Source organism: Orycteropus afer, unplaced genomic scaffold (assembly GCF_000298275.1).
Source record: "Orycteropus afer afer isolate SDZICR_OR568_19922 unplaced genomic scaffold, OryAfe1.0 scaffold00026, whole genome shotgun sequence".
Lineage (NCBI taxonomy): Eukaryota > Metazoa > Chordata > Mammalia > Tubulidentata > Orycteropodidae > Orycteropus > Orycteropus afer.
In genome coordinates, this window is record NW_006921613.1 from 9,995,863 (window position 1) to 10,011,915 (window position 16,053).

Below are 16,053 nucleotides of genomic sequence, written 5' to 3' on the forward strand. Positions count from 1 at the left end.
TGGGCAATCCTACTTCCGTAGTGATACTGCCTCGGAAACCCAAGGAGGGGTCGCTATGAGTCGGGGCCGACTCGATGGCAAATAACAACGACATTCTTTCTCTGGTAGCACAGTGCCTAAGGCATTTGACTGCTAACCAGAAGCCTGGTGGTTCAAACCCACCAGCCACTCGTCAGAAAAAAACATTAGGCAATCTGCTTCTATAGTGATACTGCCTTGGAAACCCAAGGAGGAGTTGCTGTGAGTCGGAGCCAACTTGATGGAAATGAGTTTTTTTTTTTTGATTCTTTTACTCAGTTTCACCATTTTACAATTGCTTACATCCACTGGGAGCAGAGAAAGGATCTGTGAATCAGTTAAAAAATCGTTTCCCAAGTAGTATAGTCATTTCGGTGGTTTGTAGGGCGTAACTCAGTGAGATTAACAGATTCTAGCAAGTGCTAGGAGTGGATGTGGAAGAGAATCACAATATAACACACTACAAGAGTTTCTATGTTTTGGTATTTCCTGATTGTAGTGACCCATTTCAAATCTGACATGCTTTTAAAAATGATCCTTTGCTCCTTTAATTTGCTTATTAAGTCACTATAAAGACAACCTGCTAAAGCATGAAAATTTGAAAATGAAAAATAAAGGCATAATTTGTGTAAATGATTGTATACTCTTTCTGTGTATTCTTTATTTTCAAATGATGATTGTACGATCTATCAGTATTACTCTTTATTTTCAAATTCTGAAGATTGGTATCAATCACAGGTAGAATATTAGACTTTAAAAGCAATCTGTGTTTTTATTTGTAATCATTTTTAGTTTTTAATAGAACCTTTTATTATTTTAATACATTTAGTAAGGTTAGATGTAAGATAATATACAAAAGTTAATTGCATTTTGTTGTGCTGCCAATAAATAAAATTTAAGAAAAGATGCTATTTATAGTAACAATGAAAATACAGAATATCTGCAGTAAAAAATAATAAAAGATACATGAGATGTTTATGTAGAAAACTATACACTTTTATTGTAGAACATTAAAAACTAATGAAATACCTTGTTCATGTAGGAAGATTTGATTTGCAGATGTCACTTTTCCCTATGTGTGGATATTCAATGCAATTCTAATGAAAATTTTAGGAATTTTTGGGAGTCTTAGAAACTAATTCTGAAGTAGAGGACTAGTGGTTCAAAAAGACCCAACACATCCTTGGAAAGGAACTTTTTTTCCTAGATATTAAGCCTTACCAAAACAATGACTTGTAAGCCTCATTAATTCCTGTATGCTTATAATATCAGTGCAGTATGCATAAATAGACAAAATATGGTGGAGAGTACAGAAACAGACGTGTGTAAAAACATATCTGGAAGATGACAGTGACAGCATTCCATATGTCTCATTTATACCCTATGCAAATCTATTTCAGATGGATTTGGGACTTAACTGGGAAAATCGGTACAGAAGAAATTACAGGCTTTTTATTTTATGACTGCAGGAAGGGAACTTTTCTAAGATTAGGAATTTCTATTTACCAAAAGTAAATGAAATAATAAGTCACAAACTTAGAAATGATTTTACTCTGGTGGCATAGTGCCTAAGACATTTGACTGCTAGCCAGAAGGTTGGCGGTCAAACCCACCAGCCCCTCCATGGAAGGAAGACTGGGCAATCTACTTCTGTCAAGATTTACTGCTTCGGAAACCTAAAGGGGTTTGACAAACCTAAAGGGGTTTGTCACTATGAGTCAGAATTTACTCAATGGCAGTGGGTTTTTTTTTTTTTTTTAAAATTTTGTCTTGGGAAAAAGCTTACAGAGCAAATTGATTTTCCATACAACAGTTCAGACTCATTTTGTTTCATGACATTGACTGCAATTCCCCACAGTGTAACAGCTCTCTTCTCACTTCCTCCTTGTAGTTATCTCTTCCCTGTGTCCTTTCCTATGCATTCCTGCCCCTGACCTGTATCCCTATATAAATACTGCCCTTCTTTTCTCCCATCACTGATCATTCTCAGGAGTATATCTACCTGGTATAAATGTTCACCCTGTATGCCTGTCTGTTGTTTGGCTGGAAGCCATGGAAATAAGTTCAGTTCCAGGCCTGAAGGGATAACTAGAGGCCATCGTCTCAGTGGTTTTACCAGGCTCAATCAGATCAGTAAGCCTGGTCTTTTTTTGATTTTGAGTTTTGTTCCACATTCTTCTCTCACTCTATCCAGGATCTCCTGCACTGATTCCTTTCTGAGTGGTTGATGGTGGTAGCCAGGCACTATCTATTTTTTCTGGGCTCATGGCTATATAGGCTGAGGTTCTTATGGTCCACTAGTTGAAACTCACTCTTTGAAAACAATTTGGCAAAACGGTAGGAATCTTTTTATCTTTTGGCCTAGTTTTTTCACTCCTGTGAATGTATCCAAATGAAGTCTTCCCCTAGAAAGAAAAAAAGCTGTTTGATTAAAAATGCAAATTTCAGCAGTATACCAAAACAATGAAATCATCTCAGTGTGTAACAGCAGATCAAGAAAATTATGGGACATCTACATAATGAAATAATAATGGAGCTGTCTTATAATTATGAAGTCTTGTCATAACATGGTATATTAAGCAAAGCGAAACTCAAAATTTTATCAATGTTGTATAAAAATTAGGTATGATAGAAAAGAAAACTGGTGATTTCTTGGACTGGGAGAATATAAGAGACTTTCTTCTTTTACTGTCATTATTGGGATTACAATTTGTGAAATACAAAAATAACAAAATCCATGACGGGAAGGGCAGTGTACCAAAAGTAAGTGATCAACATGGCACTGAGGAGGAGGAAGACACAGAGGTACACAAGAGGTACAGACAACAAGATAAACCCTTTGACAGTACTGTGTTGTCAGTGATAACAAACATTAATTTGTGGGTGAATAGATGGGTAGACGGGCCGAATGATCAGGTATGTTTAGGCAAAACGGAATATACCCATGACCATATGTAAGGTTGGACAACAGTAGTTCTGCATACATATTTGTGTGTGCTGTAAGATTGTCCAAATATATAATAGAGCTAACAAGGGGCAAAGTTATGATAACTTCTTGGCCATCGCCAACTACCCCGAGGGAGTGAGTAGTTGGACCTGTGGACTTGAGACCATGGTTGCAGGGGACATCAAGCTCAATTGGCATAACATGCTACTCAAAAACATTGTTCTACATCCTACTTTGGTGAGTAGCAACTGGGATCTTAAAAGCTTGCAAGTGGTCGTCTAGATGGCAACAGTGGGTGTCTTCTTGTCTGGAGGAAGGAAGAATGAGGAAAATCAAAGACTCATGGAAACAATAAGTCTAAGGGACTAGTAGACCATGTGATCTTCAGCCCATGTGACCATGTGACAAGAACTAGATGGTGCCCAGCTACCACTATCAACCACTCAAAGGGATCAGTGCAGGAGATCCTGGATAGAATGGGAGAACAATGTGGAACAAAATTCAGAATCATAAAAAAGATCAGGCTTACTGGTCTGATAGAGCCTGATGAGACCCCCGAGACTGTGGCCCCTAGTTACCACTCAGGTCTAGAACTGAATCTTAGGCTTCCAGCCAAACAGTGGACAGGCATATAGGGTGAACATTTATATCAGGTGGATACACTCGATCAATCATGAGAGAGCAGAAGGGCAGTGTTTGTATAGGGAAATAGCTTGGGGTATGGCTCGGGATGGGAGTGGGGGACAAGAATGTATAGGAAAGAAGGACACAGAAGAGGTAACTACAGGGAAGAAGTGGGAAGAGAGCTGTTATATTGTGGGGAATTGCAGTCAATGTCATGAAACAAAATGTGTGTGAACTGTATGGAAAATGAATTTGCTCTGTAAACTTTCACAGAAATCACAATGAAACAACAAATAAAAAAACACAGTAGAAAAGTGAACAGATGCCAAATAGTCCAAAAGTAAAATTAACTAGTATTTCACAGCAGAGGAAACATTAATGGCTAAAAACATCAGAAATGATGCTCAACTTCATTATTAAGCAGGAAAATGTAAATTAGAACCCAAAACAAGCCATGTTTCTTAATATCCAATAGATTGGCAAAAATTAGAACCTGGAAGACAGTATCAAGTATTTGATGAATATGTGGATCAGTGGAAATACTTATATCCTTCTATTGGAGTGTAAATTATTTTAACCATCTAGGAAAATGTTTTGGCTTTACCAAGTGTGTTAGACTGGGTTCTCTGGAGAAACAAAACCAGTAAACCTTATATATATAGAGAAAGAAATTTATCTTAGGAAAATGGCTCACACACTTACAGAAGCTGGCAAGTCCAAAGTTCTTGGATCAAATGTCAAACTGGAGGCTTTTCCTGACTCACGCAGCTGCAGGGACTGAGGAGCTCAAGGTTGGCAGGTGGTATACTCCAATGAATGACGAATCCAAGAGCTCCAGGCCGAATGGTGGATTGTTTGCTCACGGACAGTTGTAGGCAGCACAATAGAATCCTGATGCACAGAAGAGAAATGTCTCTTTTCCCAGGATGTCCATAAATATACTGGAAGCAGGCCACACACCCTAGGGGAACTCCCTTTCGACGGATTGGCTGCTCAAAATGTATTCATCTGATCCCATCATGGGAATAACCACATCATGACTGCTGAAACCACACAGAATTGTGGTCCAGCCAAGTTGACACACAGCTGCAACTATCACACCAAGTTAAGTTGAAAATGGACATAGTCTTTATGTCCCAAAAGTATGTACCTTAGAGAAACATTCATATGTATGCCATTGTATATTCATGTGTATATGTACAAGAATGTTCATGACAGTATTGTTCTTAATGGTAAAAAAACCAAAACCCAGAAGTTCCCTCAGTGGTACAAAGAATATACTATATAGTATATTCAAATGAGGCATTCATTGGTGGTTCTTTCCATATGGCAGATCTGAGTTCAGTTATTGGCCATTGTACCTTATAAGCAGTCCCCACTCGTCTGTCAGTGGAGCTTGTGTGTTGCTGTGATGCTGAACAAGTTTCAACTGTGATTGACTAGTAAGAAATGCCTGATGACCTACTTCTGAAAATCAGTCAGCAAGAACACTATGGATCACAGTGATCCAGTCTGCAACAAGTTATAACAAAGGACTGAGCAGTGGTTCTTTTGTGAGTGAGGTTACTATGAGATGGGAGCCACTTGATGGCAGCTAAAAAGAACAACATTTATACAGAGGCAGTAACATTAATGAATTACAGTTACATGTGTGTGAATCTGAAAGCCAGTGTTGCTGGTGGAGAAGGGATAGAATGTCACAAAAAATATGTACAGTATGATTGCATTTTTATAAAGTTAAAAACTAAAATTACATGATATATGTTTTAGGAGTACAAAAATCTGGCGAATTTATGATGAAAAGGGAATATTAAACACAGAATTCAGAGTAGAGATGTAATGTCTGGATAGGAAGAGGATATAGTAGTGGAGGAGGGCACAGAGTAGACTTCACAGGATTATTGATGATGTTCTCTTTGAGTGATGGGTGCAAATATTTTATTCTCTTTTTATAAGAAAATATGTTGTAAGCCAATTTGTCAGGAACATCTTACCTTTCAATGATCTTAAAAAATTTATTTTTACCTCTTTGATCATTTACAAAGTTAGATATTTTTATTGCTTAATGGTAATTTAACAAGAACATATATATTTAGTTATCATAGAGAACTGTTATGTTTTCCTTGGCTTACAGATTTTCCGTCAGATATTGCTAACAAGTCTCTCTCCGAGAGCACTGCCACAATGCTCTGGAAGTCAAAAGGCAGAAGGAGAAGAGCATCCCATCCCACTGCAGAATCTTCTAGTGAGCAGGGGGCTAGTGAAGCTGACATTGACAGTGATAGTGGTTACTGCAGTCCTAAACACAGCAACAACCAATCTGCAGCAGGAGCTTTGAGAAATCCTGATTCTGGGACCATAAATGTATGTAGTGTTACCTTAATTTCTTTATCCATCATCTGTGTCAGTATTAATATTTGTGTCCTCTGCTAAAGTTTAAGTATCTGTTTTCATCAATAGTTCCTGTAGTAGTAATAACATGGTTAAAAATGTATCTTGTGTATTATTTTACTGTTAATATGAAAAATATTCATATGTAGAGATTGTGTTTTCTAAGATTGTAGTAAGTCCCCACTATACTAAATTATGAAACATTTTGCACAATATATAGTGTTGACTTTTAGATGGAAATAATTGTCTTTTTTCTTCCTTTTTTTTAGCATATGGAATCATCTATATGTTCAGGTACTTATTTTCTGCATAGTGTTTTTGCTTTACTTACTGTACTTTTTCTTGCCCATGTTAGAATTTTATTTTGAGCATGAAACTTGGCTGATACTGTAAAAAAAAAAAAAAAAATTTTCTGAAAAGATCATGTTAATTTGAAATGACAGCTTGGCTGATCAAATTTAAAAAATGCTAGTTTGGGATGTTCTGCAAGATGATACTTACTTTTACAGAGAGATGGAATACCACTTAAAGTTTATAGAAAAATTTCCAGTACTGCATTTGTAGTGACTGAAATTCAGTACATGAAGTTAGGGTCCAATCTTCTACGTTTTCTCATCTTTTGTAAGTAAATCATATTGTAAAATCTTGTTTGTTGCAGGTGGTGTAAATTGGTCCAATGTAACTTGCCAGGCAACTCAGAAAAAACCTTGGATGGAAAAACATCAGACATTTTCTAGAGGTGGAAGGCAAACTGAACAAAGAAATAATGCACAGGTAATTGGAATTGGGTTGGAGAAATTTGATGAGGTGTGAGATGATACTAGGAAATTACTGTTAATTTGTTAGCTGTAATAAAGGTATAGTGGTTAATGAGGAACCATGCCTTTAATTTCCCAAGATATGTTTTGAATTATTTAGCACTGAAGTAATATCTTACATTGTAATATATTACAATATATTGTAATATCTGCAACTTAATTTTAAAATAGGTTAACAAAAGAAGGAAGGAAGAAAATACAAAATGTTGACAGTAGGTAGTAGGTATGTGGATGTACATTCCACCACTTTTCTTCTTTTCTATATATTTAAGTATTTCATAGTTTGAAAAACGAAGCCTTCTAACCCTCCTTCATCTGCCATGACTTATTCCTAGTCATAAATTTTAAAATCATTTTAATGCCTTAAATATTCTTTGAATTTCAGTATTGCAACTTTGTCCACATATCTTTATTTGATTGTAAACACCATAGACCATACTTCTGTCATAGTGGCACTGACCTATTAATGGCAGTTCCTTAATGTAATGTGTCCAGACTGGGTAGGTTCCTGGCCTTGTGGAGTGTCTTCATTATCCAGTGCTGCTGTAACCCAAATATCATAACTGGGTGGTTTTAAAAGACAGGACTTTATTTTCTCATAGTATTTGTTAGCCATAGGCATTTCTTATGTTCTTTGGTTGTAGGCAGTCCTCACGAGGCATCTGTCTTGCCGTGTGTGTGTGTGTGTGTGTGTGTGTGTGTGTGTATGTGCGCGCGCCTATTTTGTCTTTATAAGTTGGTTTAGAATCTGACCTACACTGTTTGATGTCATTAGCATAATAAAAGAAACCCCTGTATTTTACAAGCAGGGCCTTATTAACGGGTATGACTCATTGCCATCGAGTGGATTCCGACTCATGGTGGCCCCCTTTGGGTTTCCAAGGCTGTAAATTCTTTACGGGAGTGTACTGCCTCATCTTCCTCCTAGGTTGAACCTCTAACCTTCTGGTTAGCAACCAAGTGCCTTACCCAGTATGCTAGCATAGCTCCTTATTAATAGGTATTGGGGTTAATATTTCAAGACATATTTTTGAGGGATACAATTTAGTACATAACAAGGAGCAAGGCTTTAGCTGCAGCTGCAGTAGAGAGAATGCAATAACTGTATCTGCCTGCATTGATTGTCTATAAAATGAGGGAGTTTATTTGGCCAGTATTTTAAAAAAATTAATGTTTTGTTGTCCTTGAAAGTACACATAACAAAACATGTGTGAACTGACAGTTTCTACATGTATAGTTAAGTGACATTGATCCTTCAAATTGTGTGAGAGGAACAAGTTAATAATAATAATAGATTAAATAAGGCCAAATACTTGCCTATTACTTTGCCTTCTAGAAGTGAAGTGCTTTAGATGTCCCTTCACGTTAATTAGGCTGTTAGGCAAACATGTGGACTATGATCCTTTCTTCCCTGTGGTTGTTACAAAAATGAGTCATTGTTGGTAGCAGTCTTGTGAGACAGTCTAGCTTTATCTGATTAAAAACAGAAGGCCTAAAATAGGAATCGTTTATATAGATAAGATAAACAAAAATCTACCAAATGTTTATGTAAGTGCTGAAATTCTATGTTGAGATTGTGACTGCTTGTCCTGCCAAGTTTGTAGTCTTGGTACTGTTGCTTTTGTTTTCAGTAGCCCACTTGAGAAGAAATAAGTAGTGAGATTGAAAAACATTTCCCCTTAGTCAAATTGGTGAGCAATGATAAAAAGAACAAAAAGGGAAATTATGCAAATACATACGGTATGCTGAGTTTTTTATTTCTCTTCATTCCAGAAGAACTGGAGCCAGGTTTGAGTAATGTGTTGGTTTCCTTTTCTATCTGTGATGCTTTGTTATGCATTTTAATATATATTTGTTTGATTTTTGACATACAGGTTTTTTTCTTTTTCTTTCAAGCCAAAATGTTTTTCCCCTTCAGCAATTTATGGTTTATTTTAGGCTTTGTTAGAAATAAAATAAATAGCCACTTTTATTTTCTGCTGTCTTATTACAATGTGGGGAGCTCTGGTAGCATAGGGCCCAAGGCATTTGACTGTTAACCAGAAGGCTGGTGGTTCAAACTCACCTGGGAAACCCAAGGAGGGATAGCTATGAGTTGGATCTGACTCGATGGCAGGTTTTTTTTTTTTAATATTATGTTATGTATCAAGACTTTGTTTTTGAGGTTTATTTTGAAGAATGGTATAAAATAAGTATTCACATTTCAGAATAGTTAATCAGTTGTCTTAACATTGTAATCCATTCTTTCCTTACTGATTTGTGTTGCCATTTTAATCATCTGCTAATTTCTTAAGGAGCCCTGGTGGCTCAGTGGTTAAAAGTGGTCAGCTGCTAACCAGAAGGTCAGTGGTTTGAACCCACCAGCTGCCCTGCAGAAGAAAGATGTGACAGTCTGCTTCTGTAAAAATATATAGCCTTGGAAACCCAATAGGGCTAAGTCTATTCTATCCTATAGGGTTGCTGTGAGTTGGAATTGACAATGGGTTTGGTTTGGTCTTTGGCTAATTGTTTATGTCCTAGATGCTATTTCTGTGCTGTTTTTTTTGTTCCATCTATCAGATTCTTGCACTTGGCACCATGCGAGTAATTATGGAGATTTTTTTTTTTTTTAAACAGTGTTCTGAAACAGTGTTTGAACATATTTGATGATGTGATGTTTTTGGGTGCCATCAGTTGACTCTAACTCATTGCAACTGTATGTACAACAGATGACCTGGTTGTGCCATCTTACTGAGGATTGTCTGCTGACCCTCCTCTTTACCAAGCATGATATCCTTCTCTGTGGAATGGTCCCTTTTGACCACCTGACCAAACTAGGTGAGAAGTCTGGCCAGTCTTGCTTCCAGGGAGCATTGTGGCTGCACTTCTTCTAGAACAGATTTGTTCATTCTGGTAGTCCATGGTATTTTCAGTATTCTTCTCCAACACCATAATTTGATTGTCCTTATTCATTGTCCAGCTTTCACATGTGTGTGAGGCAATTGAAAATACTTTGGCTTGGGTTAGGCACTCCTTAGTCTTCAAAGATGCATCTTTGCTTCTTAATGCTTTAAAGAGGTCTTTTACAGCACCTTTGCCCAGTGGAGTACGATGTCTGATTTGTTGACTGCTGCTTCCATGAGTGTTGATTGTGGATCCAAGGAAAACGAAATCCTTGACAACTTCAGTCTTTTTTCCATTTATCGGTGCTGCTTATTGGTCCAGTTGTGAGGACTTTCGTTTTCTTTATGTTGAGGTGTGATCCATACTGAAGACTGTATGTAGTCTTTGAACCTCATCAGTAAGTGCTTCAATTCATCTTCAGTTTCAGCAAAGCAGGGTTGTGTCATCTGCATATTGCAGGTTGTTAGTGATCCTCCAGTCCTGATGCCACGTTCTTCTTCATATAGTCCCGTTTCTCACATTATTTGCTCAGCATACAGACTAAATCAGTACGGTGAAAGGATACAACTCTGACACACTCCCTTCCTGATTTTAAACCATTTGATAGCACAGATCTTTTCTCTATTCTGATATAACTTTAATTTTAAGTTACAGAAAGAAAATCTTTTAAAATAGTTTTGTGAATAGACTGAGAAATAAAAGAGATTAAAAAAAGAGATACAGTACACTGAAAAAGCTCGCTTTTACTCCTGGCACCCTCATCCTGTCCTATGGTCTATATAAGTCGCACTTTGATAAGTTTCTTGTGTATTCTTTCTGAGTTTCTTTATGTCAATATAAGTAAATACAAATATGTATCATGTTTTTGTCCTTTTCCTACACAAGAGGCAGCATATACATTTTATTCTGTGCTCTGCTTTTCTAACTTAGCAATGTATCTTGGAGACATTTCCATATTGCTGCCTAGAGACATTGTTCACTTTTTAAAAATAACTGTCATTATTTCATTGTATGAGTGTATCATCACTGAGTTCTGTTGTCCTATTGATGGACATTTAATTTGACTGCAAACGTCTGCTATTATAGACATGCTGCAGTGCAATTTAGTATATATGCATGTATTTAAAAAAAAAACAGCCAAACTCACTGTTGTCAAGTCACTTCTGATTCATGGTGACCCCTCCTTGGGTTTCTGAGGCGGTATTCCTACAGAAGTAGGTTGCCCAGTCTTCCTTCTGAGGAGTAGCAGGTGGGTTTGAACAGCCAGCCTTCTGGTGAGCAGTCAAATGCCTTAGGTATTAAGCCACCAACAGTAAATAACTCCTAGATAAGGGCCCACTGGGTCAAAAGGTAAATTCATCAGTTATTTTAGTATATATCATCAAATTGTACCAGTTTGTATTATCAGCAGTGTTAGTACGTTTTTCCACATAGCTTCAGAATAGTGTATTTTCAGATGTTCAAATTTGTGCCAATTAGTTAAAAATGGTTTCTTAATGTAGTGGAGCATCTTTTCATGTATATTTAAAGGTCATTTGTATTTCCTTTTGCATGAATTTGTCTGGTTATATCCTTTGCCAGTTTTTTTAATGCTGATCTATTTATTTTCTGTTTTGTACTTTTTTTAAAAAAAAAATCAGAGTGCTTAAACTCTTATCAAATTCTTAAAATTTCTAGGAGCCTTTAGTCTACTCTATATGGGTTAAAAATGTTTTGCCATTTTTATTTTGACTTAACTCATTATATTATTACCACAGTAATATAATGAGAAATAATACAATGAGAAATCATTAAGAAATTGATTTCTTAATGGCATTAAGAAGTTTATTTCTATAAGTGACTTTATTGTTTGTGTGTATGTTTTAATGGCTTTGGATTTTAAATCACAGTTAGAAAAGCCTTGCTCCCACTCTGTGATTATAAAGGAATTTGTCTATGTTTTCTAGTCTGTTTATGGTGTCATTTTTTTTTTTTTTTTTTAACATTTAAGTCTTTAATGCATTTTGAGAGTATCCTGTTTGTCTTGGTTCTGTAGTACAGCTATAACACATACCACAGGTGGGTGGCTTAACAAACAGGAATTTATTCTCTTACAGTTTAGGAGGCTAGAAGTCCACATTCAGAGTGCCAGCTCTAGGGTCTGAGTGACGGCCCCTCGACCTTGGGCTTCAGCTCTGCCTCTTATTCCAGGCCCACTGGAGCTGGAAGCTTCTTACTGACTCATGCAGCTACTAGCTGCTAAGGCTGACGAACCCAAGATCGACAGGTAAAATGGCACAATTCCAAGATTGGCAGGCAGTACATCAGGCCACTGGTTCAGGTCCAGGAACTAGAAGTAAAGACTTGGCCAAATGCAGAATCCAAAACATGCAAGTGTGTTAGAGACCTTTTTCAGAGCTTCTCTATATATACTGGAAGCAGGCCACACCTCAGAGGCTTTCTACTCACTAACATTTCATAGCATATTCCACCATCAAGGTGATTATGATCTCATCATGGGGAATAACTACAGTCAGCTGCCAAGCTACTCAAAGTTATAGCCTAGCCAAGTTAACACACAACCTTAACTGCCATACTGCTATATGAGTCCTTTGTATTTTCCAGGTGGTACCCAAATGTCCCTTCACCATTTATTGAGAAGTCTATTTCTTCATCACTGATTTGAGATAACCACCTTTATCACATTAAATTCCCATATACATACACACACATATATATGAATCTCCATCTCAACTTTTTATTTTGTTCCATTAGCCATTAAATTACTCTGTAAACTTAGGGAAAATTGACTTTATGATGTTGAGTCTTCTATGCAAAAACAGTATGTCTTTCTATTTTTGAGTTTTTTTTTCTGATTTTTGAGTTGTTTTAGGTCCTTCAGAAGTGTTGAAAAATTTTCCTAAAATAAGTTTGCATGTGTTCTTGATATGTCACTGTTTGGTAGTTTTGTTTCTGTTGTTTTAAGTGGGATATTAAAAATGATTTAAAAGAACTTAAATCCTTTAAAATTAATTTTGTGTTAATCTTTTGAAAATATTAAATATATCAAAAAAAGTATTTCATTGTCACGAGGTTATTGATTCATTACAGGAAGTAATTGGAATACTTGTATATTTGGTTCCTGTGCACTTTGTTCGGACCATTAGTGTTTGTAACGTTAATTCATAGATACTGTTTTTCCTATGAAATTTTTAAAAACAAACTGCAGGTGTCATCAAACTTCTAATAGTTTAAGTAAAATGTTATGTGTGTTAATTGTCATGTTTTCATATTTTCCTTGTTGCAGTTACATTTGTCAAAAGTTCTACCTTTTAAAATAAATTATGTACTTTGTGAAAATTCACTTAGTTGTATACTTTTTAATAAAACAAGTAAGATTTCTTTTTTCTCCTCTGGGGCTTACTTAGGTTGGATTCAGATGTCGAGGACATAGTACTTCCTCAGAAAGAAGACAAAATTTGCAAAAGAGACAAGATAATAAACAGTTAAACCCCAGTCAATCCCATAGAGGCGAACCAAATCCTGAGTCTTTATATTTTGAGGTATTTCTTCAAGCTCTATACGAAAAATGTTATAGCGAGTGTTTCTTTTAGGAAATTCATTTGTAACATTGTTAACATTATAATTACTTTTTATCTTTTAATGTATTCTTCTATGGATTATAAATTACTCAGAAATATTGACTCATTTTTCTTTAACTTGTTTATATAACTTAGTCAAACATTAACTCATTATTATTTGTATAAATTTTTGCCATATGTGTTCATCGTTTTGTGGTAACATCTAGAGGTAGAGCTTGATTTCTTGTGAACTTCACAAAGTATGATAATTTTTCTCTAAAATGTTTATTGTTGTTGTCCAGTCCATTTGTCCAGCTTTTCAGGTTTGAATATTTCTATTCAGTTAATTACTACTGCTGACCAGGAGAGTTTTGGAGAAGGAAAAGACTTTACTTTCTCTAATAGGAAAATCCAGTTTATATCTTAATTTTAATATTTCTATTGTTTATTCATCTAACTGGCTGTTGTTGGAGGGCTGTTACATGTATAAATTGTGATCCTTTGAATGATACATTAGGGTGAATAGATAAACTGCTGTAGGGAGGTTGCTGTGTATTAGGGGAATGTGGATATGTACACATCTAGTACTGGGTTAAGTATAGCTGGAATTGAAAAGACAGAAAAGTCACTTTGGGTTTAGAGTAAGTAGTGTTAACATTTGGGATTGATTTTAAAGAATGAGTGGGATTTGGTTGTGTCAAGGTAATGTTTGAGTAATTTATTTTGGTTAGATGATAGGTTTATAAAATGGGTTAATAGAGATTAAATTGGAAAAACCCACTTGGGGCCAGAGGATAGAGATAAATAATATGTTAGCTAAGCCTGGTAATTTGACTCGGTGGACTTGAGAATGCCTGTCACTTACTTTTTACCAAGAATAGTTTCAGTAGATCCAGACGTGTGGTAATTTTACTATTTGCGTTCAACTCTATGACTGGTTCTATACTTGTAAATACAAGTTAAAAATATTAAGTATAAATTTCAGTGTAAAGGAGCATATGGATTAAGAAATTAATTTGCAAACAACATTTAACCTTGTTGACAGTTGTGTGAAGTAATGTGGGACAGGAACTATATTAAATGAAATTTATATTAAGGATTACATTTAATATCTTTTCTAAATTATCTGAAGTGTAATCCAATTTGAAATTCTTTCTATCTCAGGGGAGAATTATTAATAAAAATGGAATAGTAGATGTAGAAACCCAAAGGAATATGTCCCCACCCTTGCATTATTATGTTGGCTATGTTTTAGCATCTAAGAAGTGACATTTCCTTTTTTAAAACTGACTTTAAATAGTTCATTGTTAAGATAAAAACAAATTTTTCTCATTTTTAATTACTCTAGAGCATTATAAAAGGTAGCTTTTCTTAGAAGTTTGTTGCCTTCAATTCTGTTTCCATTTAAAATGTGAAACGCAATTTCAGGATGAAAATGAGTTTCAAGAACTACATGAGAGTGGAAATGCTAAAGATGAGAATATTCAACAGAAACTTTCCTCAAAAGTAGTAAGTAATTTTCTAAAAACAATAAGCAAATTAGAACTTCTTTTAAACTGTGGCTATATTGTGAGCTCTGGTGGTGTAGTGCCTGAGGCATTTGAGTGCTAACCAAAAGGTTGGAATTCAAACCCACCAGCCACTCCTCGAAGGAAGACTAGGCTGCGCAGCCTACTTCCATAAAGATAGCACCTCAGAAACCCAAGGAGGAGTCCCTGTGAGTCAGGATTGGCTTGATAGCAATGAGTTTGGCTTGGTTTGGTTTAAGCTATATTGAAAAGAAACATTAAAGGTAAGTTCTAAACACATGTGGGGTGGCATGGCATAGCAGAAATTGTGTTCAGTACGTACCTCTAATTATTTCTTTTCAACATAGCCGAGAACAAAGACATTTTCCTGTGAAATCCACAGTTCCATTGTTATACCTGAGGAAATACTGTTAATTAAATGACATCATCCAACACATAGTCCATACTGAGATCTCCCTAGTAGTTGTAAGACTTTCTTTTCTTTTCTTGAACTTTTTATTGTGGTTTGCGTAAAAGTTACAGAGCAAATTAGTTTTCCATTCAACAGTTTATACACACTGTTTTGTGATGTTGGTTGCAATCCCCACCATATGACAGCACTCTTCCCACTTCTGTTTTCCTCATTTCCATTCATCCTTTTTTCCTTTCCCTTCCCTTTTCTGCCTTTTGAACTTTGTTTTTGGTCATATGCTACCCTTTTGGTCTCTTGTGATTGATTGTTCTGAGGAGTACATTCCTCCCTGGTGTTACCATTCACTTAGGGCTGTCTGTTGTTTGGCTGAAAGTTGATCCTTGGGGGTGGGTTCACTTCCAGGCTTGAAGGCTGTCAAAGGGCCACAGTCTAAGGGTTCTACCAATCTCTTAAGACCAGTAAGTCTTTTTTTTTTTTTTTAAATTTTAAATTTTGTTCTTTTTTTTTCCCCCTCCCACCCTGTCCAGGAGTTCTACTGTGATCCCAATCAGAGTGGTCAGTGGTGTAGCCAGGCACCATCTAGTTCTTCTGGTTTTAGGGCACCAGAGGCTGTGGTTTTCATGGTCCATTAGCTTTTGGACCAGTTGATTCCATGAGTCTTTGCTTTTCTTTACTCTTCTCTGCTCTGGATGTATCTAAGAGTTGCAAGACTTTCCTCTGGAGCTATTTTGTTTCAATCCAGGATCCAGGCAAGCCTTGCTCATTATATTAAATTGTCGTCTCTATTATTTTCTCTTGTGCATAGAATGTCCCATGTTTTGGACTTTTTTTCCTCATGATTATTGTTATTTTTTGCCATTGAGTTGATTCT

At 36.1% G+C, this 16,053-nt stretch overlaps 1 protein-coding gene across 1 annotated transcript in view; it reads left to right on the plus strand.

Annotated features, from left to right (window-relative positions):
* The window catches only part of SECISBP2L (SECIS binding protein 2 like), an 82,154-nt gene that overhangs the window by 14,586 nt on the left and 51,515 nt on the right, over positions 1-16,053 (plus strand). The window contains exons 5-9 of the mRNA XM_007935199.2: positions 5,724-5,953; positions 6,250-6,274; positions 6,639-6,754; positions 13,089-13,223; positions 14,670-14,750. Coding sequence (XP_007933390.1) covers positions 5,724-5,953; positions 6,250-6,274; positions 6,639-6,754; positions 13,089-13,223; positions 14,670-14,750 — 587 coding nt within the window. The remainder of the gene's footprint in view (positions 1-5,723; positions 5,954-6,249; positions 6,275-6,638; positions 6,755-13,088; positions 13,224-14,669; positions 14,751-16,053) is intronic.